Source organism: Colletotrichum scovillei (genome assembly GCF_011075155.1).
Source record: "Colletotrichum scovillei strain TJNH1 chromosome Unknown Contig00003, whole genome shotgun sequence".
NCBI classification, from domain to species: domain Eukaryota; kingdom Fungi; phylum Ascomycota; class Sordariomycetes; order Glomerellales; family Glomerellaceae; genus Colletotrichum; species Colletotrichum scovillei.
Window position 1 is genome coordinate 193,431 of NW_023336261.1, and position 22,050 is coordinate 215,480.

A 22,050-nucleotide genomic window follows, 5' to 3' on the forward strand; every position below is an offset into this window, starting at 1 on the left:
GGATCTGCGAGGAAGAAAAGGGTCACGACACACTAGGATGAGGTGGACGAGGGCGCAAAACTGCCACGAGGACATGGGGTGGATGGGATTCGAGGGGGGGAGAGATTGGGGTTCACCCCAGGTCTCACGACTCCACGATTCGATTCGCGAGAGAAAGTCCACCACACGTTGCAATGGTCTGTATGTATGTAGAACACTCACAAGGTGTGCCCAGGCCATGTGGACAGGAGGGAACATGGTCAACGCCACCTGACCGCGAGAACGAGCAGTAAGTGCTCCACGGAAAGGAGGCTAGAGGCGGCAGTCGTAGATCTTATTTTGGGATGTACCCGGTTTAGAGATGATATTGCGTATTGAGCAACGCTCTAAATGAACCCAAAGCCAAGCCAGGCGGAGGCAGGTCTCTAGTAGTAGGGGCTGTCGCGAACCGTTTATGTCTCCTTTGGGGGGAGAAGGGAGAAGTTTCTGAACTTTCTGGGCCCAGAACCGTCCCTTTAGCCTTCACGCATGAAGGTTAATTTCCGTCAGAAATACTGGGGACGAGATGTGGTGTAGCGGCAAGCGGCACATGGTGGTCCTGGTTTGTGCTAACGCTGCCTCTAGTGACATGCAGCTAAAGGTCTAAAAGGGGGCGCCGACAAGAGTTGCCAAGTCGCTTGTATTTTGGTACTCGTGAGTTGCAGATGTCAGTTTCTGCTATGCTCGCTGTTTTTTCCATGGGGGAAATTGGGGGGGGGGGACCAAGGCGCAGGCGGCGGACACGTCAAGCGGCTAGGAATAGGATCATCGATGCGCAGATAGAGTGCGCGCGGGACGATCAAGCGTTGACGGCCCGTGAAGAGGACATGACTCTGGCGGGGCTGGTGAGAATAGAGAGGTTGAGTATCAATAGTACCAGTGTTCTTCAAACACACACGGTATTATTAGGTAAAGCACTCAGGGAAGGATTCAGAGTTTTGCGTGTACATGAACAGCCAGGGAAGAGTGAATCACAAAGCGATGCTGGTGTACTCAGAGTAGTAAAGGCAATATCGACGTCGTTTCGAAACAGCTGCACTGGCAAAGATGGGACGTTGTGAAGCTGCGTTTGTTTGGGACCAGTGTAGACTCCTGCATCAATCGATACTTCAAAGTCTAGGACTGGACAGAGAGACTAAGGCCGCGTATCTACAGTATGTGAGTACGCGGTGCGGATATGTCTCGGTAGGCCTAATCGAAAGTGTATCTGCGATCCGCAATTCCAGAAACTAAGCCCACGAACTCAGACTGGGTCCGCAAGGTCATGACAACTCAACAAGAGTAAGCATATCGAGTGCCTGGGCGCACGCGATGCAAGTGATGTGTCCTCGAGGCTTCAACGTTGCATTAGGCATGGATGTACTCAGGTACGGCGATCCAGCGGTTGCATGCGGTCCAGTCACTGATGTCCAACTGGGGTCGTTTCCTGCACGAGCTATTGTCAGCAGCTGATGTCTGGTCATCGACGGTCCTCGTAGAACTCGTAGTCGTAGTCGGTCTTGGTAGCGATGCGGCAGAGGTACTTCTCCCGGGCCTGTCCTGGCGAGTTGACAGCGGACATGACTCCTGCAAGGGGCATGCAAACCGCCGGCATCGTCAGATGGATCCTGGGGGCATTTGGAGCTCGATGGACGGGATGTCCCCTCCGACTGGCGTGCCGAGGGCCGGTTCTGGTGTTGAAGTGGTACTATAACCCGGCAATAGATGAGGTTTTTTTTTCAACAGCATCCCTTTTGGACGAGACTGGTCTCACAAGGCTCGAAGCGATGGTTTTTCCCCACAATCCAATAACCTTCTCAAAGTGAAAGTGACGCGCCGAGCGGAGCAGGTAACTGTTTTTCTCAACGTCTTCTCATGTGACAGCGCTTGGCTCTGGAGAAGGGCCGAGAGCATCGAGTATTGCGGGGTGGTAGTGCAGTAGCTTTCAATATTCTGCAGAAAAATAGGCAAGTCGCTGGTGAGAAGACAGTCGACCCGGGTGACTATATCTCACCACAAGGTTACAATGAGCAGCATCACGGGTGAGAAACTTCGAAGGGGGCCGATGGTAGCCCAAGCTTACAGAACGCCATGTAGGTGGCGTGGCTTCAGTTGACAGGTCGTACAGAGTCAATGCCCAGGGCCAGCCACTTCAAGGAACCTGACTACCTATTTCATGGGAGACCTCTTTGTGAGCGCTTCGATGCCGTCATAGAAGAGTTCCAGACAGACGGACCGGTCCAAGATTCTGAGTCTAGTCAGCGCAGTAAAATGACATTGTAGGACATGAATGGTGAGAGGGAGATATTCATGGCCAAGAGTCAAGACATAGTCACAAGCGCCTCGCCCATCTGGACCCTCCCCGTCCTCATCATCTCCCGCAGGAACAACTGCCATCCAACCAACGGCCACCAACGCACAACCACAGCCAGTGCCGCTGCGGGATCGGGTCGCAACGCGCCCAGCTCTGTGACGCGAACCCCATCAAACCATTTCTCTTCGAGCCCTTGCTGTGCTCGCTGAAGGCGTCTACCGATGGTGGAGGGTGGACGGGCTTGAAACGGCGCTATGCCCGATCCTGAGCTACCCCGGCCTCTCTATGTCGGCTTCTTTTGGTGACAGTGCTGTTTTTCTGCTGCTTCTTGAACATACCCTTGTCCCTGTTGCGTGTGCTCTTGGAAGTGAAATGATCCTTGCTGCTGCTCATCCGTGGAGGGGCGGCTTTGGTGGGGAAGAGAACACAAAGTGGCCAAGCCAGGGGCGCAAGAGGCGAAAAAAGGGAACGGGGGGACTTCGAAATAGGGAGAACAGCCGCCGGCGTCTTGTCTTGTTCCCCCTCCCCGATATTGGTACGGAATATTACACAGCAGTACTTGGCCCCTTTGTGCACGAGGCATTGGAACAAGACGGGGGAGTAAACTCCAAGAGCCATACAGAATGCATACAGTACTCGGAGATCAAAGACCTCTCTGCAACTATAGGACAAGTTATTCCGTGTTGTCTTTGACCTTGCTTCTTTTCATCTTTGACTGTTCAGTCAGCTGCCCGATTCGGAGTAGAGTTGACTCCCTCTCTCTGACAGACTGGACTGACCTTCGTTCTGTTTCCTCCAGCCACAGCATGGCTCGTAGATGAGCCGTTCGATGACATGTCTACAGTTTCCTTGGGGGCGGGCTGGCTGATCCTCCGCCTTCGCTTACTTTGTTCTCCCTGCACGTGGAGTCTCCTTTCTTTCCCCTGGAATCGACTGCCCAAGTGGTCAGGTTCCTGCGTCCCATCACCAAGGCGAGGCCTCGAGGACCGACAGATCTCTCCCGAAAGATCATTTTCATGCGGGAAACGGAGGCGGTGCAGGGATCATGACAGTCCCTTGGGAAACCAAACCTTGGGCCGTTTACCTATTCCTGCATGCGATTCAATCAACCTCTCACCACCAGAACACCACCAACGGTGGATATACCCAGAACAAGGTCGACAGATCGCCAGGTTGAAGGGGGGCCCGGTGGTCCAACCCGGACTACTGGACTAGGGGCGGCTGTCGCATCGCATTGACTAACCCCCTGAACTGCTCCGGACAGGGCCTTTTCGTCCGAACTACTTGCGTATGCTTCTCACTTCTGTCACTCTCACTCTCTTCCTCACTCTCTCTCTCTCGCCTCGCCTCGCCCGCGCGCACGTCGCTTGACTTACTCTGTCTGCTGCTGGCAATACCTCACAGCGTACCACCCCCCCCATCCTAGCTCTGTTTGAAGCTATATCCCCTCCCAACCAATAGCGCCCCCCTCTGGATCCTTGTTTCATCGCATTTTTGTGCTCTGCCAGGATTACCTTTCCAGCGCGGCAAGTCGGCTGGACGAGGGGTGGTAGTAAAGAAAGGAAAGACTAAGGTTAGCTGTTGTACTTGTTGGCTAGGTTTTTTGTCGAGCTCGGGCGGGCCACGGACGTCCAATATCCCCCCTTCTCACTCAATCATTCAGTTTCCCTTGCCCGGTCATACAACCCTACTGGTCCTGCTTGGCTGCCCAGAAGGCCGAGATCCAGTCGTTGAGTATCCGTACCTTTCTTTGACGGACGGCTCTTGGGGGTTGTGAACCGGGATCCAGGGCCCTGCTTTGCCTCAGACTGGGAGGAGGAGAGGTCCGACTGCCGCCGCCGCCACCATGGCGATAAATCGTCCGGCGAGGCAGGGGACTGCCCAAAAGGTAAGGTCAATATAAGACGATCATGTTGCCGTCAACCTCTTTTACGTTTGTGGTCCCTCCCTTCTCCTGCTGTTGTCTCGACCTCACACCCTCGTCCTCTCATCGACGTTCTTTCTTTTCGTTGCGTGTATCCAGAAGCCAAGAGGTGGGATATTATACCACACTCTGCTGTTTCGATTCGTTCCAAGTCACTCTTTGCACCAAAAACCTGAGCCTCGATCGGCCGTCATCCGCTGTTGTCACTTTTCAACCTTTCTCTGGTGAGTGTTGTACGCCGTTGCTCTTCGATACCGGTCCCGTGGCTTGTCTTCCTCTTCCCTACACCCTCCTGGGCCACCGGCCTATTGTCTCGGCTCTTAATATCAGTTCCTCTTGGCTTCTTGGGTTGGTGGCAACGGTATCTTTCTACAAGAAGTGCCGTGACGTGGGACCTGTCATCTGAGTCCTGGCCAGTCTGGGTCGAACGGGGGCTCGCCGAGTGAGAGAGACCTTGTCTCGTCTGAAGGGGGAACAATAGGACATGATCCAGGCTTGTGATGCACAGCAGCCCTTTTAGTCACTGACAACAAGGCTGTTCGTGGAGAGCGGGACGGTGCGAGTCGATTGTCAGTTAGTCACTGACACTCACGCGCCCTCCATACTTAAGGTGTGGATGGTTCGTGATGTCGATATCGAGGGTCATCAGCTTCTAAGCCCTACCACACTTTTCACATCACCCCAGCCTGGTACAAAGAAAACAAATATTTCACTCTTTCCTTTCTTTACACAACTTCCCTCGAGTAGTCTCGAGCTTCTTCCACATCCCCTCGAAGTTGCGATTTGTTTGGAATTTTCTTCCATCATCATCATCATCAACACCTTCAACACCACTTACTTCAGTCGAGACTGAGAGCTAACTGCCAACCTTCTTCTCAGTCTTCACCTTCCTTACAACCATCCAAACACAAGAGAACCTCAAACAGCTGGCTGTGCTTCCTCGCAATGGGTTTCTCTACGGTCTTTACGGCCGCCGTCCTGGCCTTGCGCCTCTTCTCGGCGGACGTCCTCGCAGCTCCCGCGCCTGCTCCGGCTCCCCAGGCCGCTACTCCTGACGCTGCGGCCGGCTTCTGGGTTGCCTCGATTGAGCGCCGTGGTGTCTCCGCCTTTGGTGACGCCAACTATAAGATCTTCCGCAATGTTAAGGATTTTGGCGCGAAGGGTGATGGCTCTACCGACGACACTGTCGCCATTCAGGCTGGTAAGTAATTTCCTTCTCTTGAAGCAAAAGGAAATAATGTCCTAACTCCAGACCAGCTATGGACGAGGGAAACCGCTGCGGCTTTGGCTGTGACTCCCAGACTACCACTCCCGCTCTCGTCTACTTCCCCGCTGGCACCTACGTTGTCTCCAAGCCGATTGTCATGAAGTACTACACTCACATGGTTGGAGATGCCACTCAGCTTCCCACCATCAAGGCCGCTGCTAGCTTCACCGGTATGGCCGTCATCGATGCCAACCCGTACGACGACCAGGGTAACAACGCCCATACCAACCAGAACAGTAAGTGCTTGCTTGATGTCCCATATCTTTTGAGACGGCCAGTTGCTAATTTTTCCTAGACTTCTGGAAGCTTGTCCGCAACTTCAACATTGACCTGACCGGCATGCCCTTCACCTCCGGTGCTGGCATTCACTGGCAGGTCGCCCAGGCTACCAGTCTCCAGAACATCGTCTTCAACATGCGCACCGATGGTGGCGACGCCAACGTCCAGCAGGGTATCTTCATCGACAACGGCTCTGGAGGTTTCATGACCGACCTGACCTTCAACGGAGGCAAGTACGGTGCCTTCATGGGCTCGCAACAGTTCACTACTCGTAACATGACCTTCAACAACTGCAAGACTGCCGTCTACATGAACTGGAACTGGCTGTGGACCTTCCAGGACCTCAAGATCAACAACTGCGGCGTCGGCATCGACATGTCCAACGGAGGTGCCAGCGCGCAGACCGTCGGCTCCGTTCTCCTGCTCGACAGCGTCATTAGCAACACTCCTGTCGGCATCTTGACTGCCTACAACCCTTCGTCTTCGTCCACCAACGGTAGCTTGATCCTTGACAACGTCGACATGACTTCCAACGTCCCCGCCGCCGTCCAGATCGTCGACACCAAGGCCACCGTGCTCGCCGGTAACCAAAAGATTGGATCCTTCGTCCAGGGCAAGACCTACACTGGCACTGCCGGTCAGGGTAAGGCTGTCCAGGCTGCCCAGGATGCTATTGTCAAGCCCGCTGGTCTTCTCGCTTCCGATGGCAAGGTTGTTACCCGCAGCAAGCCTCAGTACGCCAATGTCCCCGCCAGCTCTTTCCTCAGCGCCAAGGCCAACGGCTGCAAGGGTGACGGTAAGAGTGATGATACTGCTGCCATCCAGGCCCTGTTCAACAAGGCCGGCCCCAACGACATTGTCTACTTTGACCACGGTGCCTACATCATCTCCGACACGATCGAGGTCCCCAAGGACATCAAGATCACCGGCGAGGTCTGGCCTCTTCTCATGGCCAACGGTGCTGCGTTCAAGGACCAGGCCAACCCCAAGGTCATGCTTCGCATCGGTAAGGCCGGCGACGTTGGTACCTTTGAGATGAGCGATATCATCGTCCAGACCCAAGGCCCCCAGGCTGGTGCCATCCTCATGGAGTACAACATTGCTGGCTCTACCCCTGGCGCCGCTGGCCTCTGGGATGTACACTTCCGCATTGGAGGCAGTGCCGGAACCCAGCTTCAGTCCGACAAGTGCGCCAAGAACCCCAACGTCACCACGACCGCCAACCCTGAGTGCATCGGTGCCTACCTTCTCACCCACATGACGGCCCAGTCTTCTGGCTACTTTGAGAACACCTGGTGGTGGGTTGCCGACCACGAGCTCGATCTTCCCGACCGCAAGGCCCAGATCAACATCTACAACGGCCGTGGTGTTCTCTGCGAGGCTACCAAGGGCACCTGGTTCTGGGGTACCGCCTCCGAGCACAGCGTTCTCTACAACTACCAGTTCAACAACGCCTCCAACGTCTACATGGCTCACATCCAGACCGAGACGGCCTACTTCCAGGGTAACCCCGACGCCAAGACGCCCTTCACGGTCAACAACGCCATCCTCGACCCCAACTTTGAGACCTTCTGCACTGGCCAGAGCGACAAGTGCGCCCGTACCTGGGGTGTCCGCGCCATCAACTCCAAGGACATTCTCATCTACGGTGCCGGCCTGTACAGCTTCTTCAACAACTACGACCAGGTCTGCGTTGGTGAGAACAACTGCCAGGACCACATGGTCTCTCTCGAGAACTCGGATGTCAAGTTCTTTGGTCTTAGCACCAAGGCGGCCATCAACATGGTTACGGTCAACGGCAAGGGCGCTGCGCTCGACACCGACAACCGCAACAACTTCTGCGCCACTGTGGCCATGTTCCAGGCTCCCCTCTAGGAGAGGGCCAACATCAAGTGGTACAGTGTCGAGGCGGTTGCTGGATCCCTTTAGAAGAGAGTTACTGTGCCCCGAGAGGAGCGCCGTTATCCGCACGTGGTCGCAACGATCCCGTACGCTCCAAAGTACACGGATGCCTACGTTCCGGGTGAAGCTTTCCCTATTCCCAAGGGAATTACCGACCACCACGTCCGCCACCATGTCCATCACCACAACCACCAGCCTGTTGGCGAGCACGTCCGCGAGCTTCGCTTCTAGGATCGTGGCTGTGTTTACTTTCTTCCAGATGTAGTCGTCCGCCCCAGTGGTGCGTCGCTGCATGTTCTTAACACACCCCTTTTTTATGCTATGGGATTTGGCAGGAGGCATACTTGCATCACGGGAGTTTACGGTTTCTAGAAAACGGGATTTGGCCGTGGATCGTGAGAACACGAGGGTTTTTACGGCGGGATTGACATTCTTGTTTTGCCTTTAGGGCATTTTGATACCATTCAACGAAACAAAGTTTAACCAAGTTATCTCGTTCTTGAAGTAGACTCTGTGACTGTGAATTTGTAAAATTTGATGCTTCTACGAAGCCGACTAATAATCAAAGCGTCATGACCTAGTCATATCTCAGCATCGCGTCTTGCCTCTCTGTTTCCTTTGGTGTCTTTCGAGTTCTCTCGCAATGTGTCCTCACCTTGTATTCCTCACCTTGGCCTCTCGGTGTGAGGCGGCGAGTGACCTTCACCGAGAAGGAAAGGCGATGATTCGCCGGTCGGCGTTTCCCAGTGTCCGACTGCCCGCGTTCCGCCCCCGAGACCCACTGAGGGTACGTACTGCCTTTCTCCGGTAGGTACCGTGGTACCTCGCTTGATGTGGCAGCAACGTCATACTCTGTGCATCGATTTCTCCCAATTCCAAGCTCTGGCGCCATTCCTCCCGCCGATTTAAGAAGACCATCGTCACTCACGATTCAGCCCGTTCTCAGCTTCTTCTGCCCTTTATGCGATAACAAACACTCCGAACTTCCTCTCTCTCGCACCCCAAACCATCACGATGGACACGCCACCAGCAGCAAACCTGCGGTCCAAGACCAGGCGGGCACTTGACGACCTCAACGGTGCAACGGCGTCGCCGCCCTCAACACCCCTCAAGACAACGAGAAACAGCCCCTACCTGCCTACTCCAATCGAAACGATTGTTCTGGCTGCTTTCCCTGTCATACTGTTCTTCGGTACCGTCTTCTCGCTTCTCTCCCCCGATGTTCGCTCGTCGGAATACGACCCCGCAGCCCAGGCCCACGTACAAGACTCCGCGCCGTCGTACTTTGCGCGAAAGTCGAACCTGTTCAACGTCATATTCGTTAAGCGAGGCTGGTTCTGGATCACGGCCGCCTTCTTTGGCTTCATCCTCACGCACCCTGCGACTGCGCAAGCAACCGCGCGCGTACAGGGCACTCTACGATGGGCGCTGGTCACGACTTGGTGGTTCTTCGTCACGCAATGGTTCTTTGGTCCGGCTCTCATTGACCGAGGCTTCCGCTGGACAGGTGGAAAGTGCGAGATTATTGAAGAAAAGGTCGAGATGGGTGAAGGAGATGCCAAGGAAGTCTTCACAGCGGTCGCATGTAAGGCATCTGGCGGACGCTGGCGCGGCGGTCACGACATCTCTGGACACGTCTTCCTCCTGGTTCTTGGTACCGGCTTCTTATTGTCCGAGGTCGGGTGGGTGGTCATGCGCTGGAGAGGCTCAAGAAGAGAAGAACGCAGCGTTGTCATGACGGATGGTGCTACAAAGACCGCAACCGTCGAGGCGCAGGGTTTGAAGGGAGAGCCTGTCCCTGGTGATGCTTTGGGCTTGGGAGGCAAGTTTGCCGCTGCCATTATCGCCCTGAGCTCCTGGATGCTGCTCATGACTGCCATCTACTTCCACACATGGTTTGAAAAGGTACAGTACCGCATTTCTCGCCCTTGTACAACATCGCTAACGTATAACTCAGGTCACCGGTCTTATTACCGCTCTTACCGCGTTGTATGGCGTCTATGTTCTCCCTCGATTCATTCCTGCTATCCGCCAAGTCGTTGGTCTGCCTGGTATATAGGCAAGTCGGCATATCATGTATAAGAAAACCGAAAATAGGCAATACTGCCAAATAATACAAGAAAATACATTCCACTCGAAAATTAATCTGATATTGTTCCCGAGTCGCGGGCCGGTCTATGGATATCTCGACTCGGCGAGTAAATCGTAATGTTCCCAGATCCGACGTGAATCAAACGGTCAGACTACTCTGTGATCTATTCGTAGGCTGCTTTTCTCCTAAATGAATGTGCCGCCGTGATTACTGCTCTTTCGGTGTAGACCTTGGTCGGTGAGATACTCGGTGAAAGAGGTGAGGAAGGTGAATGTGGGGGTCCGAGGTGGGGTTCCTGGGGTGCCCGTAGCTCCCCGTCCCGTCCCTTCCTAAAGTGACCTCATCCTCTTGGTCTTCCTCTTCACTTTATCCTCAACGTTACAGCAACACCACACTTTACTTCAGTTCCTCTGACCCGTACCGGATAGACCAATGTCTCCAATAAAGGCCCCGGTCAATCTGCCGGAGCTTGTCAAAGCGGCATTCAATAAGGCTCGCTCCAATGGCGAACTGACCTACTATGCAACTCAGGTCACAGTGCTCAACGCCAACTCAACCCCAGTGAGTCTGTCTGCATTGCATCACGCATCCCTCGCATGAACTCCAACTGGAACTCGATTAACTCTTCCACGCAGTTTCAACTCCGCTTCTCCCCCGCCTTGGCGAACAAGCCGGTCGCCCAGAAGCCCAAGAAGACCGATGAGCCACGCAAGCCTTTTGATCCTTTTGAGAGTCCCGAGAAGGGCCCGCTGTTCATCGCCGAAATTCCATCGTCGTCGGGCCACAACTTGGTGCTGAACAAGTTCGCCATTGTTCCTGAGCACTTCATTCTAGCCACCAAGGAGTTTAAGCAACAGACCGATCTCCTTGAGCGCGACGACTTGGCAGCAACGTACTCTTGCATAGAGGCTTACAGACAGTACGGCGAACAACATCAGGGGCATAACAGCGAGCTATATGCCTTCTTCAACAGCGGCTCGCACTCGGGTGCAAGCCAGCCTCATCGGCACATTCAGCTGCTTCCGGTGGCGCGGATGATGGACGGTTTACCCGACGGCGCACGATGGGATGTGCTAGCGAAACAGCTTGGCCCGCAGCACGTCTCCGGGCTGCCGTTTTTAACCTTTGCGGAGACGATCCATCGAGGCATGACCCCGGATGAGCTTCACGGCATCTATCTATCACTTTTCAAGTTGGCGGTTGATGCAGTGGAATCTCACGTCGGCGCTGAGAACGACTCTGGGAATGGCGGCGCGCGCATCAGCTATAACCTTGCCATGACGAGCGACCGGCTGGCGGTACTGCCACGACTTGCCGAGGGCGCGACCATCTTCAAAGACGGTACGGCCGTAGGAAACCTCGCTCTCAACGGCACCGTCTTGGCGGGAACGGCTTTGGTCAAAAACGAGGCCGAATGGGATGCGCTAAGGTCAGGAGGCGACGGTGATGGCGTCCAATTACTCGAAGTTTTATCGAAAATCGGCGTTCCCAAGGATGGCGGCGGAAGCCACACAAAAAAGCTGTGAAGGCACCATATACATCATGCACGTCCATGGAGAAAGGGAGGAGGGGGCAAACACACATTGCAGATGCGATGCAAGCAAACATTGGCCCAGCGGCAAGACTCTAACTAATAGAAAGCAAACATGATAAGTCAGCCGCATCCCACTCGATACCGAGATCTCCATACGAATACAACCACCGATGGTCTACCATCAATCGACATGTCACTTGTCAAAAATTACTAATCCGCTGTCCACATCACATCGTTGCCCCAAGCATCAAAGCCGATCGCATCGCCCCGTGCCTTCTCGGTCTATACCCACACACTCAATGCAATCGAATTCATCACTCCATCGCGTCGTATACACCCATCTGGTGCCCCGAAGCACCCATCACGAGCTCGTCCCATTTCTTGCGACAAGTGGCGTTGCCAAAGAGATAGGAGCCACCGTTCCTCTGGATGTATTCGGCGACTTGCTTCCAGGGGATCTTGATGGAAGCGGGATCGCTACCCTTGGCAAACTTGCGGACGGCTCTCTGGAGCAGATGAACCTGCGAGTTGTAAGTCAGCTGGCGCCAAGAAATAGAAATCACAAGGAAGAATGGCAAGCAATAACTCACGTCCTTATCCGTCCACTCAGGCTTCCGAACCCGTGCTTCCTTGCTCTTGGTTAGAGTGCGATAACGTCCACGAAGAGTCGACTCAGCCTCGCTGAAGTTTCCTTTGACCCGGATCTCGCGGTACGTCAGGCCCTCTTGCTTGGCCTTCAGCAGGTATTCGTCCTTGGCTGAACGCTCTGCGAGGTCAAGCGTAGAAGGCTGGGCCGGACACGGCTTGGGCTGCTTTGGCCGGAGCTCAGTCTTGTGCGTAGAAGGGACAGGCTTGCGAACCGGAGATGCTCTGCGACGTGATGAAGTGGAACTGCTATCACCGGCTCGCGATGAGCGTGGCTTCTCGGGGAGCTCTTTTCTGGGTCTGGACATCATGATCTGTTGGGTGGGCGGCTCATCTTTGACCCCCCTAAAGCTACCATGGCTGCTCATTGCCGCCTGTTGGCTCTCCACCTGTTGCTGATGCTCGACGAGCTGCTCCTGTGGAGTAGGGAAGAAGAGGATGGAGTTTGGCTCGGAGAAAGGGGGCGGTGATTGGGGAGCTGCCTTGATGCCGTTGAAGTCCTCAGGTACCATGGATGAAGAGGCGAAGGGTGAGTTGGCATACTCGAACTGGTCTGAAGGGCTGGTGATGATGGTGCTGCCGTCTGCCGAATTGAAGGAAGAGGAGTCGAGCAAGGTGGGAGGGGCACCCGCAGAAGAGAAGCTGCCAAAACTAGTGCCCGGGTCCGATGCCGTGAAGACAGGAGAGGAGGTGGACATGCCATGACATAAGGTGTTGGAAGCCGACAATGGAAGACCATCAATAGGCGAGATATCGTATTGGTACGGCATCGGGGCGAACATGGACTGGACATCAGTCGTGTCGGCCACCCCAAAGGGCTGCCACGTTTGACTTTGATCCATGACTTGTCTTCTGCCATTCAAAGAACCATCAAGCCGTTGCATTCTGGCAAAGAAGATGCCATGATCAGGGTCAGCGTACGGGCTGCCCGCGGTGCCAGCTAGGTATCTGTTCCGAAGCTGTTGAGCCTAAGGCAAGAGGATGAAAGTCAGCAATATTCTTGATCACATCTCACATGATGATGATTATGATGATGATGATGTTGATGAGTGTTGATTGTTGAGCGAACGGAAGAAAAGGGGAAGGAAGATAATTCAACAGCCAACGCACCTCGAAACTGTCTTGGATACCGTCTGGAATGACGCCCAAAGACCAATCCTCACTCGTCATGGCGCCCGGTTGCTGGGTGGATCTGAAGGTGAAAGGATTCTTGTGATTGTTGCGTGCGAACAGCTTCCTCTGGCGTCGGATGTTGGAGCGTTGCTGTGCCCTGACTTTCATCTCCTGCTCAAAGGCAAAGATGTCCGAGCTATGGAAGCCCCAAGGGGCAGCGACCTTAAACATCTTGAACGAAAGGGACTGCTCGTCAGACAGACGGACCGTCGGGTTGGGTGAGGAAGCGAAGCTGAAAGGAAGCCGAACGTCTCACCGCTCCTTCTGCTGGAAGTTCTATCAATGTCTTCTGTGCGAGTTCGGGTTTCCAACTCGCATTCAACGATGTCGTCTTCCGGATGTGCGTTGAAGGAAGGATAGGGTTGTGGGTGATTGTGTTCGGCGGTCAGTGAAGAACTTTAGAGCGGTTGATGCAAGATGCAAGTGTGGGATCCCGTTGGCTGTTTCCACGTATGTCTACGAGAGCAGTATATGGCGTTCAGGAGAAAAGCGGTATGGGGGGTGATCGGCGGATACCAGCGGGAGCGGTGGCGAGATGAACCAGTTCTCTCTCGTGGCTGGCCGTCAGGGGTGAAGACGTTTTTGCTCTTTGATGCCGATGGCCAATGAGCAGACTGTTGCAACTGTCCAGTCACTCGTGGCAGATGTCAAGGGCAGAAGAGGGAGGAGGATGCTCGAGCACAGGAGTCAGGAAATAAGGATGAAGGCTTGTAAAGCAATAAACATTAACGGCCACGAGGCGAGGTGTATTCGACGAACAGGAAACAGCCAATGTGACGAGGACTGATTGTTGGGATAAGAATGATGAAAGAAGAGTGATTGACTATAGACAACGGCTCATGCCATCGTCGGTTTGACGGGAGGAAGGTCTCTTCAAGTACAAAGTCGAATTTCGGCTGCTCCTCCCGCAGATACAGGGTTTGGTTTCATTCGAGAGATGTTACGGGATGTTGAAAGTGCTTCTCGACTACTGATGGTCCTGTTCCCTCTCGAGTATCTCACCCAGAAGAGCCTCATACATGAGGTCCCCTTTGCCTTTTGGGTATCGTGCGTATCCGAAGCCGCTTTATTTGTCCGGGCCGGCTTCTGAGCCGTCCCCGTCAACACTGATGATCATACAGCCACGGGCGTCCCATCTAGGTATGGAACGTCAAGAGCACCCTCCTTCATTCTACTAAGCCCCGTTCAAATCTGTCAGAATTCAGCCTCTTTCGAAGTGTCCCCCACCAAACTGCAGGGTATCATCGTACTTCTCGGGCGGTGCCTACGGCCCGGGTACATCTTCGGCGCGTAGATGGCAGGATGGGTTGTATTTATGCGTGAGCTCAGGGATCAGGACAGCCCGTGTGCTCATCTGCAGACGGATGGCTTGGATTACACCCACTAGGGCTCGATCGCGCATCGCCATGTTGCGAAGTTCCACTTTCATCGTCAACGATTTGGAACCACCTTTGCTCTCGGGTACCGACTTGCGCATCAACACTCATACCCTGGCTTGTATCCCAGTAGGATCGCCCCCCGTGGAAAACGCCACGATTCCAGGTGCTTTCCCACGGCCGGGGGGTAGGTACCATTTCGGCGAGTGTTTACCTGGACAAGGGTAGTCACGGGATTCTGGATCGAGCGGAAGATCACGGATTTACTGCCATTCAGGGTGGCGTTTTGGCCGGCTGTAGGCGTTTGACTATTGCAGCAGCCTGTTGTCTGTCGACGATCGTATGTGGTTGGCAGACCGGGACCCTTGCTTCTCGATGCCGGCGTACTGATCCCGGCTCTTTGGGCCCTGGTTCGGGAGGTAACCGGGCTCATGCAGGAAGACTCTGCGCCTGTCCCTCCTTAACGAGGTGAGCTTCGACGGATGGAGGACCACGTCAAGGTCTGGAGCTGGATCTGGTTCGATCTGGGCTACACAGAGAATCAAAGCACTGATATATTCATGGCATGTGTATTTCTACCAAGGTATGCGGCTGTAAGGTCTGGACGGTGCATGCCGTGATCTAGATCCTCGGCTGTGGAGAGTGGGGGTTGCGGAAGAACACCTCGTAACCTGGCTTGCCACGTCACTCTGGATGATTTCCCTATTCGACTCTTACGAGATGAAAGCGGACGGAGACCAGACAGCGAGAAGAAACACGGTCAACAATGGGGGCAACATTATGACATGAGAGAAGAGCGGCACAGCAAGATGTCCACGTGGGAGATATCGAAAGCGGCATTGCCAACTCGACTCTTCTCGGACTCAGAGACCTCGTGGTAATCGGCCCATGACCCTCCCTTCCCCGGTGCCATGACAGGGCTGATATGGCAGTCAGTGGTTCCTTTCTCAGCATGCTGCATACCGGCAATATGGTACTGGCCCGGAACCACGTCTGGTCATCCAGCTATCCCCACTCAGCTTGGACCAAATCTGTCTGGAAGGAAGCGTGCAGGAGAGGCTTGCAGGACTCAGGATGCGCGGGGCTTCAAGTGCTGGATAGATCTGTCGTTGAGTGGTGTCCATGCATGTCATCCTGGATTCATGCAGGTGTGTAGGTAAGCAAAACACCCTCTATCGAAACGGCCGAAGCGTATGTTAAACGGGAAAAGACCCCATTTCTAGATGAGGGGTAAGTGACAACTCACTGAATCAGGATGGAAGTTCGACTCCTGGAATCCAATCGAGATGGCGCTCATTTTGCGGTTTGATATGTTGAGTCGGGAGCTAAACCAAACAACAACAATGATATTGACCCTGCGTAAGTATTGAGAAAACAGGACCCGTTACCATTGCGACAGTGTTGCGCGGCGAAAATTGGGCACCAGTCTGCTTGTGTCTATATGCAGAAAAGAATATCTTAGTTCTTACTGGAGACATTCAAAATGAATCGCAATGAAGGTTATCGGTGAGCAGGCGGGAACCTCTCCATCTTTCTTCGTGGAGGTGTTCATGTACAGCTCACCGGTCGTGAGTCTACGCTCTGCAGAATATATGAGCTGTCATGCATGCGGGTTCTTGAACTCGCACGTATGCTTGCATTAAGTAGTCTACACAGCCTACATATCCATGCATGGCCAGCATCTCATGAAATGGAGAAGAAGAAGAAATGACGACTTGCATGCCTTACGGACGCACCGTTGGTCCCCTGTTCTCGCACGTCTCCTCAAGCTTTGAATTTCTGCCCGTCTTCAAACGCTGTTCTCTCTCATGGGCCAGCAAACCGGACTGTCTGCCCGGCTGTCAGTAGTGACATTCTGCAAAACATGTTCTGGTGGCGTACGCTGCAGTCTGCATACACTGCGTGACTGACAAGGGTGACGATTGACTTGGGTGTTGGACATGTTGCTGCGGGACGTCCCAGCCCGGGCGCACTAATCTCAACTGAGGAAGACGATAAGAAAGGGGAACGGCTGGAGCCAAGATCTGCGTGACACTTGTTCGCACCATACTCGCAGGAACGGCTGGTCTTCCAACCTGGTGAGAGATGGCCCGCCCAGAAAGAAACCTCCGCCGCATGGTTTTTGAGACCTGTCATAAGTCGGGACCCGTTGGGACGAGGTCGTACTCACGGGTTGACGCAGAAAATCCCAGGGATCATGTCTCGACATTCCAATGACCCAGGGGACGTCTACAGATGTGCTCGTAGGAAAGATTAGACACTGATGGTTGGCGGGAAGCTACCGTTCCAGTGAGCTGGGCGAGGGACGAAATCCTCCTATAGTAAAATTTACTAATTAATGTGCAGAAGATTTCGTCAACTCAGACGGTTTCGATCCAAATCGAGATTAGATCATTGCCGTCTCCAATGCAGATGAGGGAAACCGACTGGAATTGCGGACTCTTCGGGATCATGCAGAGGGGGGGAAAGGGCCATGTCTGCCGGTGTCGGATGACTTGAGCCTGTCTCCCCTAGCGAGATACGCCTACCGAGCTAGATCAACTCCCATGGCAAGGGAAACCAAACGGGATGTTGTCAAGTAAGTATTGGTTGAAGTTAATCAAAAAGCAAAACTTCGAATCAGTAGCAGTGGATCATCGTTCAACGTCCAACGCCGCAAACGTCTGGACGGAGTCGCTTCCTGTTTTCCCACGTTTCTTTTCTTCTGGTAACCTTCGGATCGATCCGAAAGAAAGATTGTCTCGTGTGTTTCTGTTCGACTGATGGCATTGCATCACCGGCTTGAAATTTCCACCTCTCGCGATGCTGATCTCAGTTTGATGTTCATGGAAAGATCTAGGTTTAGTGATGTCTACTTTTGTGACTAGCTCTCTTGAGAGAGTGTCACTCTTCGAAGCGACTCGGTCAAAGACAAGTTTTGCAGAACGTTTGGATCCGGTGGTAACTGAGCTTTCCACCGCGGCCGGCGGTGACAGATACCCCTATTCAGCCCGGTCGAGGCCCGTTTGGTAGGTACACAATGGAGGCTACAAACACCACCCTGACGAAACGTCGAACACAAATTTCACAGTGAAAATATTTCTTTCACAAATCAGATGACAGACGTCTGGATGCTTCGAGACGTTTCATCTCCTCTTCTTTAATTTCACATACATGGAAATTCACTCGAAGAAAAGCTGAGGCTGTTCGTGAAATCGCCTTATGTCTAAGTATGTTGTATTGTATACTGAACTTTCAGAGTTACTATTTACACCGCGATTCCAGGTCATCATTGTTTACAAAGGACAAAGGTAATTGAAGACTTCTAAATTTCTTCACTGTACATGTACATCTTGGTTTTCTCCGACCATCGCAGGGACGTTGATCTTCTTGAAAGTATTCGTAGCCTTCTGAGCGGTGGCAATTGTCTTACTAAAACCATTATCGGGGCTTTCAAGAGTGATGACGGCATCTAAATACTTTTATGAAGCAATAGTAAGACTGCAGTTGGCGTTGCACTCGGTTCCGGTCCCATAGCCTCTCATAAAGGGGCCAGACTTGTGCTCAAACGAGCTGGGCTTTGTACCGGTGTCGGCATCGGTGACAGCCTGGCGCCATGTACCGTTATACAAGAGGGGTTCATATTAGAGCTTGGCTTTCTGACTGCCCGATACGGCAGAAGCGTCGCCGCTGAGTTGCCCAAAGGATCCGAAAAGTGAGGCCTGGACACACGACTTGCCCTTTTTGGCGCCACACCAAGAGTTGTCCGGCCAAGATTCGAAGGTCGTTAGACGAGATCGCCTGTCCCATTCACCTGGTCACATGGCCAGCACTCCGTTTTGTGTGGGAAGTGCTGTGCCCGGGATAATTGTTGTCACGGCTTTGATGATGGTTGAAGTTGTTGGGCCAAGTGATATGGAGCTGCCCGAAGCATCGACTGCGACCGAAGTGTCAACGATTGCCGCGAGTATCGCTGCCTTGAAAGTTCCAGAGATCATCTTGCGTACCTTTGGTTTGAAGTTTGATGAGAATCGAGAATGGTGGGCTTGATCGACCGAGGTGTCACTTTTATCATGTCTCAGAAAAAATAGCATGTATTTATGTAGTTTTGCACACTGGAGCGAATGAGCGAAATCACATCCTCACACTTTCTCGTATTCCATTTAATCAACTCCATCGTATATGCGGTAGTATTCGCCTGGCCTATGAAATGCTCTGCATCGCGGATTCTTGTAGGAGACAATTCTCCACGACGGAGACACGTGCTCAGTGCAGTTCGAGGTTGGATTCGACTTGCTCAACTCTTTCGTGTCCACCAATGAGAGTAGTCCAATTATCCAGGTTAACCCTACCAAAGGTCCTTGCCAGCGTCACAACTGGCCGCATTTCTACCAAAGCTTGCCGACTTGATCTTAGTGTCATCTGAAGTATATTAAGCCATTTCCCTTTGGGGGAAGCCCCTGCCTTTTTGGACTAAAGACCAATCGTCCCAGTGTAAGCGGAACCAATCGTCCATACATGTACGCAACTCAGTGCATGGGCATATCGCTCTTGGGATCACGAGGCTTCTACTCGGGGAAAGACTAAACAAGCAACTCAAGTGCCGGCTTAGCCGCCTCTTCATCCGCACGAAGACTCGCAGTAACGCTAGGCCATGATAAGTTGAGTGAAACGACAACCCATGGCGGGGAACCTGATGGCCATTGCATCTTTCCACTTGAGGCAAGCCTCGGAATATGTGAATGAGGTGATCCTGGTCGCGAAAGACGACGCCTCGGTTTCAAGTTCGGCGATTTCGGTCTCGTTCTCCGTGAGAGCTTCTTGGATTCTGCTTGGTCTCGATGCGACCTAATGCATGCCTGGCTGTAGGCGGGCCGTGGAATACAGCGGCACTTGGATGTCTCAGCAACTTGAGAAGATCGTGAGCTAAACGAACCCTATCCGAGTCTGATGCGAAGAACCACTGTTTATGCCGTGAAATGGGTGTAACTGTAAGTGCATCTCCAGCCCCAGAACAGGATACTACGTGCGCATGTGCTCCTTGGACCATCTTCTTGATCAATTCAAAAACCGTCGCAGGGACAGGCGCCAAGATGATTGAAGTCCACTTGTCAAACTGCTACGGTAGTTCAGGCTTCTTAGAAGAGAGATAGTACCAGATTATGTCACGTAAGATCAAGACCGCGGATTACGAAGTACCTTACCAGAAGACTCTTTACCACGTACTTTGCCAAGTCTCACGAGCCTCGGCATGATTCTCGATGAAGTATCCGTAATCATCGCGGATGAGTGTCAGGAGTAGCTTCCAAAAGCCCGCAGTTACACGTCTCTCCCTTCAGGATTCTGCAGTCACAGAGTTGCTCTTAATGGCACTTATGAAGTCAATCAATCGCCAAAAAACCAGGACAAAGTGTTGTCCGAATGGAAGGTCTTGAGACATGTCTGAATCAATGCCGCTCATGTTGACGTACAACCCCTCAATTTTGAAGCGCGACTTCGCATTGCTGTCTGTAGCATGTTCCATGACACACGGCAGATGGAGCAGCTCTCATGAGACCGATGCACATTTGCAGTCAGGATAGGCTGACCAAAGTATCGGCAATCTTCCTGGAACATCCTACTTGAAGAGACGTACAATCAAATACTAAATTATTTCCAAATCCCAGTGTCGTGGTCCATCCCACGATCGACCAAGGCATCACATTAAGGTGAATGTATGCACCGATGTCAGCGCATGCGATGAAGCTTGCCTGCACGTGAGCGATAATACACAGAAACTAGGCATCGTTACTAATACCATGCTGATTGTCTTGGTGCCGAACGATCATTATTGCCGGAAAGTACTCCGTAAACCTCGAGCGCCAACGCGTAGGGCCCCAGGATAATGCGACCCAACCAAACCCTTTGAACGGTCCGTCATGATTCTCAATCTGGGGTCGTAAGGCTGTCCTTGTTGCCTATTGCTAAATCTTCTTGATCACAATACTATAGATTACCCGTTCTCTGTCCGACGACTTCAGGGTTTGCGGAAGGGGGGAGCAGAGTTTCTAAGTGGCTGTTCGTACAATGTGGTGTGACGGCGCCAAAACGCTTTGTTTCTAGAGTTCAGAAGAAGGTTTAGATTTGTTTAGTGAAACAAAAACGTTAAAAAAGGCCCGCGGCGCGAATTGGCCAGCGAAACTTCAGCAAGCGGACATCGAAACGCTCCTGAAAGTGTAAAACTTCTTGAAAGTCCGAAAGATCTTGTTCCTCTTGTTCCTGTTGGCTACAACTTGCACAGATTGCATCGAACAAGCGACAGGGTTCCAACCAACCTCGCTCCCGCAACCCGGGAATGAAGCTGTCTTGCCCCGAAGGATCAGCCCCAGCATTGCACAGAGCAGGTGGATGGTGTAACTCTTTCAACTTATGTGCCGCACTCCCACGACTCTTCCGATTATGGTGCCGAAGTCCCGACTTGCGAGCACCGATAGCAAAGAAATCCCAAGATAAGCTACCGTCGCAAAAGCATAAGCGGCATAGTTCAGACATTGGTGACGACTTAATGGGAAACGGTGATCTTGGCATTCTGTCAACGGTATACCCGATCGAAGCCACGCCCACCTGCTGGTCCTGGTTCATCGCATCACGATAATTCTGCATGGTCCTAGTGGGCGTTTAGATAAGATGGCGGTGGAACCTCTGCTTGTTTGACGTTCCATTGCATCTCCAAAGTCCCAAAAACCCTGGAGCCCATGATAAAAAATGTTCAGCTAGACATCCACCCTCGTCAAGCAATATCGGCCATCGCCAATTCTCGTCAATCGGCCCCCATCTCAGTCGTCAGCAAATTCGATAGTACAGCTCCTTGCTGACATACTCCACACGTCAACTCCGCAATGCACAGGGTACGATGACCCTTGTGAGCCACTCCCAGCACCAGCAATTGCCACTATCCGGATTGGTATCTCCATATTCCTACCCACAGGCTGAACCGACATCCAGGCATGTGGTTCATAGGGGATGTGATCCAGGTCTGCAGCCGTTTGACGTTCACCTGCATCAACCGAGCTGTTCTGTGAGTGCGGAGCTGCCGCCGTACCCTGTTGCCGTGGTATGATCCCTCGATCCATGTACTTCGCAGGGACTAATCCATTCCAGCCAATACATCACGAAATTTCAACAACATTGCTTACAGTTGTACCATCGACAATCGATGGTCCAACTTCTTCTTGGGGCCCAGTTCCTATTCATGACGAACCGGCTCAAGATGATTGGTCTTTTCTGCACCAACACCCACACAGAGACCGATCGGGACCCTTTCCCGTGATGGCGCATAGTTCTCGGTGCAGCCAACAGAGGTTGGGCAGAACCCAGACCTGCCCATTTAGCCTGACGAAATCAAATCGGGAAATGCCTCATACTATTCCTCGCTGTTTGCAGAGTGTACACAAGAGTGGAAACGGTAATGCCGTGCCCCCATTCTGGAGAAGAGATACGACATTGTGACTGATACATAAATAGCTGTACTGCCGGCCGTTGGGAAATTCAGTTTCAAGCGATCAAGCGCAAAGGTAGAAGCAACTCCA

At 52.9% G+C, this 22,050-nt stretch overlaps 5 protein-coding genes across 5 annotated transcripts; 3 read left to right on the top strand and 2 right to left on the bottom strand.

The window, feature by feature from the left end:
* Positions 1 to 3,576: 3,576 nt before the first annotated feature.
* On the top strand, positions 3,577 to 8,106 carry HER10_EVM0000854 (glucan 1,3-beta-glucosidase). Its single transcript, XM_035470621.1, has 4 exons — positions 3,577 to 4,199; positions 5,115 to 5,436; positions 5,493 to 5,738; positions 5,798 to 8,106. The coding sequence occupies exons 1-4, from the start codon at positions 4,158 to 4,160 to the stop codon at positions 7,654 to 7,656; spliced, it is 2,469 nt and encodes an 822-aa protein (XP_035335596.1). The 5' UTR covers positions 3,577 to 4,157; the 3' UTR covers positions 7,657 to 8,106.
* A 446-nt stretch (positions 8,107 to 8,552) lies between these two features.
* On the top strand, positions 8,553 to 9,828 carry HER10_EVM0008124 (inositol phospholipid synthesis protein Scs3p). The gene is made up of 2 exons (XM_035477657.1): positions 8,553 to 9,588; positions 9,641 to 9,828. The coding sequence occupies exons 1-2, from the start codon at positions 8,698 to 8,700 to the stop codon at positions 9,740 to 9,742; spliced, it is 993 nt and encodes a 330-aa protein (XP_035336281.1). The 5' UTR covers positions 8,553 to 8,697; the 3' UTR covers positions 9,743 to 9,828.
* Positions 9,829 to 10,158: 330 nt separating this feature from the next.
* On the top strand, positions 10,159 to 11,931 carry HER10_EVM0002469 (inositol phospholipid synthesis protein Scs3p). The gene is made up of 2 exons (XM_035472178.1): positions 10,159 to 10,336; positions 10,411 to 11,931. The coding sequence occupies exons 1-2, from the start codon at positions 10,208 to 10,210 to the stop codon at positions 11,299 to 11,301; spliced, it is 1,020 nt and encodes a 339-aa protein (XP_035335749.1). The 5' UTR covers positions 10,159 to 10,207; the 3' UTR covers positions 11,302 to 11,931.
* HER10_EVM0011184 (uncharacterized protein) lies at positions 11,624 to 13,620 on the bottom strand (the record flags this gene model as incomplete). The annotated part of the gene is made up of 3 exons (XM_035480622.1): positions 13,065 to 13,620; positions 11,900 to 12,922; positions 11,624 to 11,830 (listed from the first exon to the last, which is right to left on the bottom strand). Exons 1-3 carry the CDS (start codon positions 13,296 to 13,298, stop codon positions 11,624 to 11,626), a joined length of 1,464 nt encoding a protein of 487 aa, XP_035336552.1. The 5' UTR covers positions 13,299 to 13,620.
* Positions 13,621 to 16,863: 3,243 nt separating this feature from the next.
* HER10_EVM0001319 (uncharacterized protein) lies at positions 16,864 to 18,480 on the bottom strand (the record flags this gene model as incomplete). Its single annotated transcript, XM_035471074.1, has 5 exons — positions 16,864 to 16,929; positions 17,827 to 17,954; positions 17,985 to 18,090; positions 18,157 to 18,283; positions 18,314 to 18,480. 5 exons carry the CDS (start codon positions 18,478 to 18,480, stop codon positions 16,864 to 16,866), a joined length of 594 nt encoding a protein of 197 aa, XP_035335644.1.
* Positions 18,481 to 22,050: the final 3,570 nt, after the last annotated feature.

What these genes read in the sequence shown, in the direction of transcription:
- HER10_EVM0002469 (XM_035472178.1), top strand. Translation starts at nt 10,208, where the DNA reads ATGTCTCCAATAAAGGCCCCGGTCAATCTGCCGGAGCTTGTCAAAGCG. An exon ending in TCAACGCCAACTCAACCCCA is followed by an intron (nt 10,337 to 10,410) that starts GTGAGTCTGTCT and finishes TCTTCCACGCAG; the next exon opens with TTTCAACTCCGCTTCTCCCC.
- HER10_EVM0000854 (XM_035470621.1), top strand. Translation starts at nt 4,158, where the DNA reads ATGGCGATAAATCGTCCGGCGAGGCAGGGGACTGCCCAAAAG. An exon ending in GGCAGGGGACTGCCCAAAAG is followed by an intron (nt 4,200 to 5,114) that starts GTAAGGTCAATA and finishes CCTTCTTCTCAG; the next exon opens with TCTTCACCTTCCTTACAACC. An exon ending in CACTGTCGCCATTCAGGCTG is followed by an intron (nt 5,437 to 5,492) that starts GTAAGTAATTTC and finishes ACTCCAGACCAG; the next exon opens with CTATGGACGAGGGAAACCGC.
- HER10_EVM0008124 (XM_035477657.1), top strand. Translation starts at nt 8,698, where the DNA reads ATGGACACGCCACCAGCAGCAAACCTGCGGTCCAAGACCAGGCGGGCA. An exon ending in TCCACACATGGTTTGAAAAG is followed by an intron (nt 9,589 to 9,640) that starts GTACAGTACCGC and finishes CGTATAACTCAG; the next exon opens with GTCACCGGTCTTATTACCGC.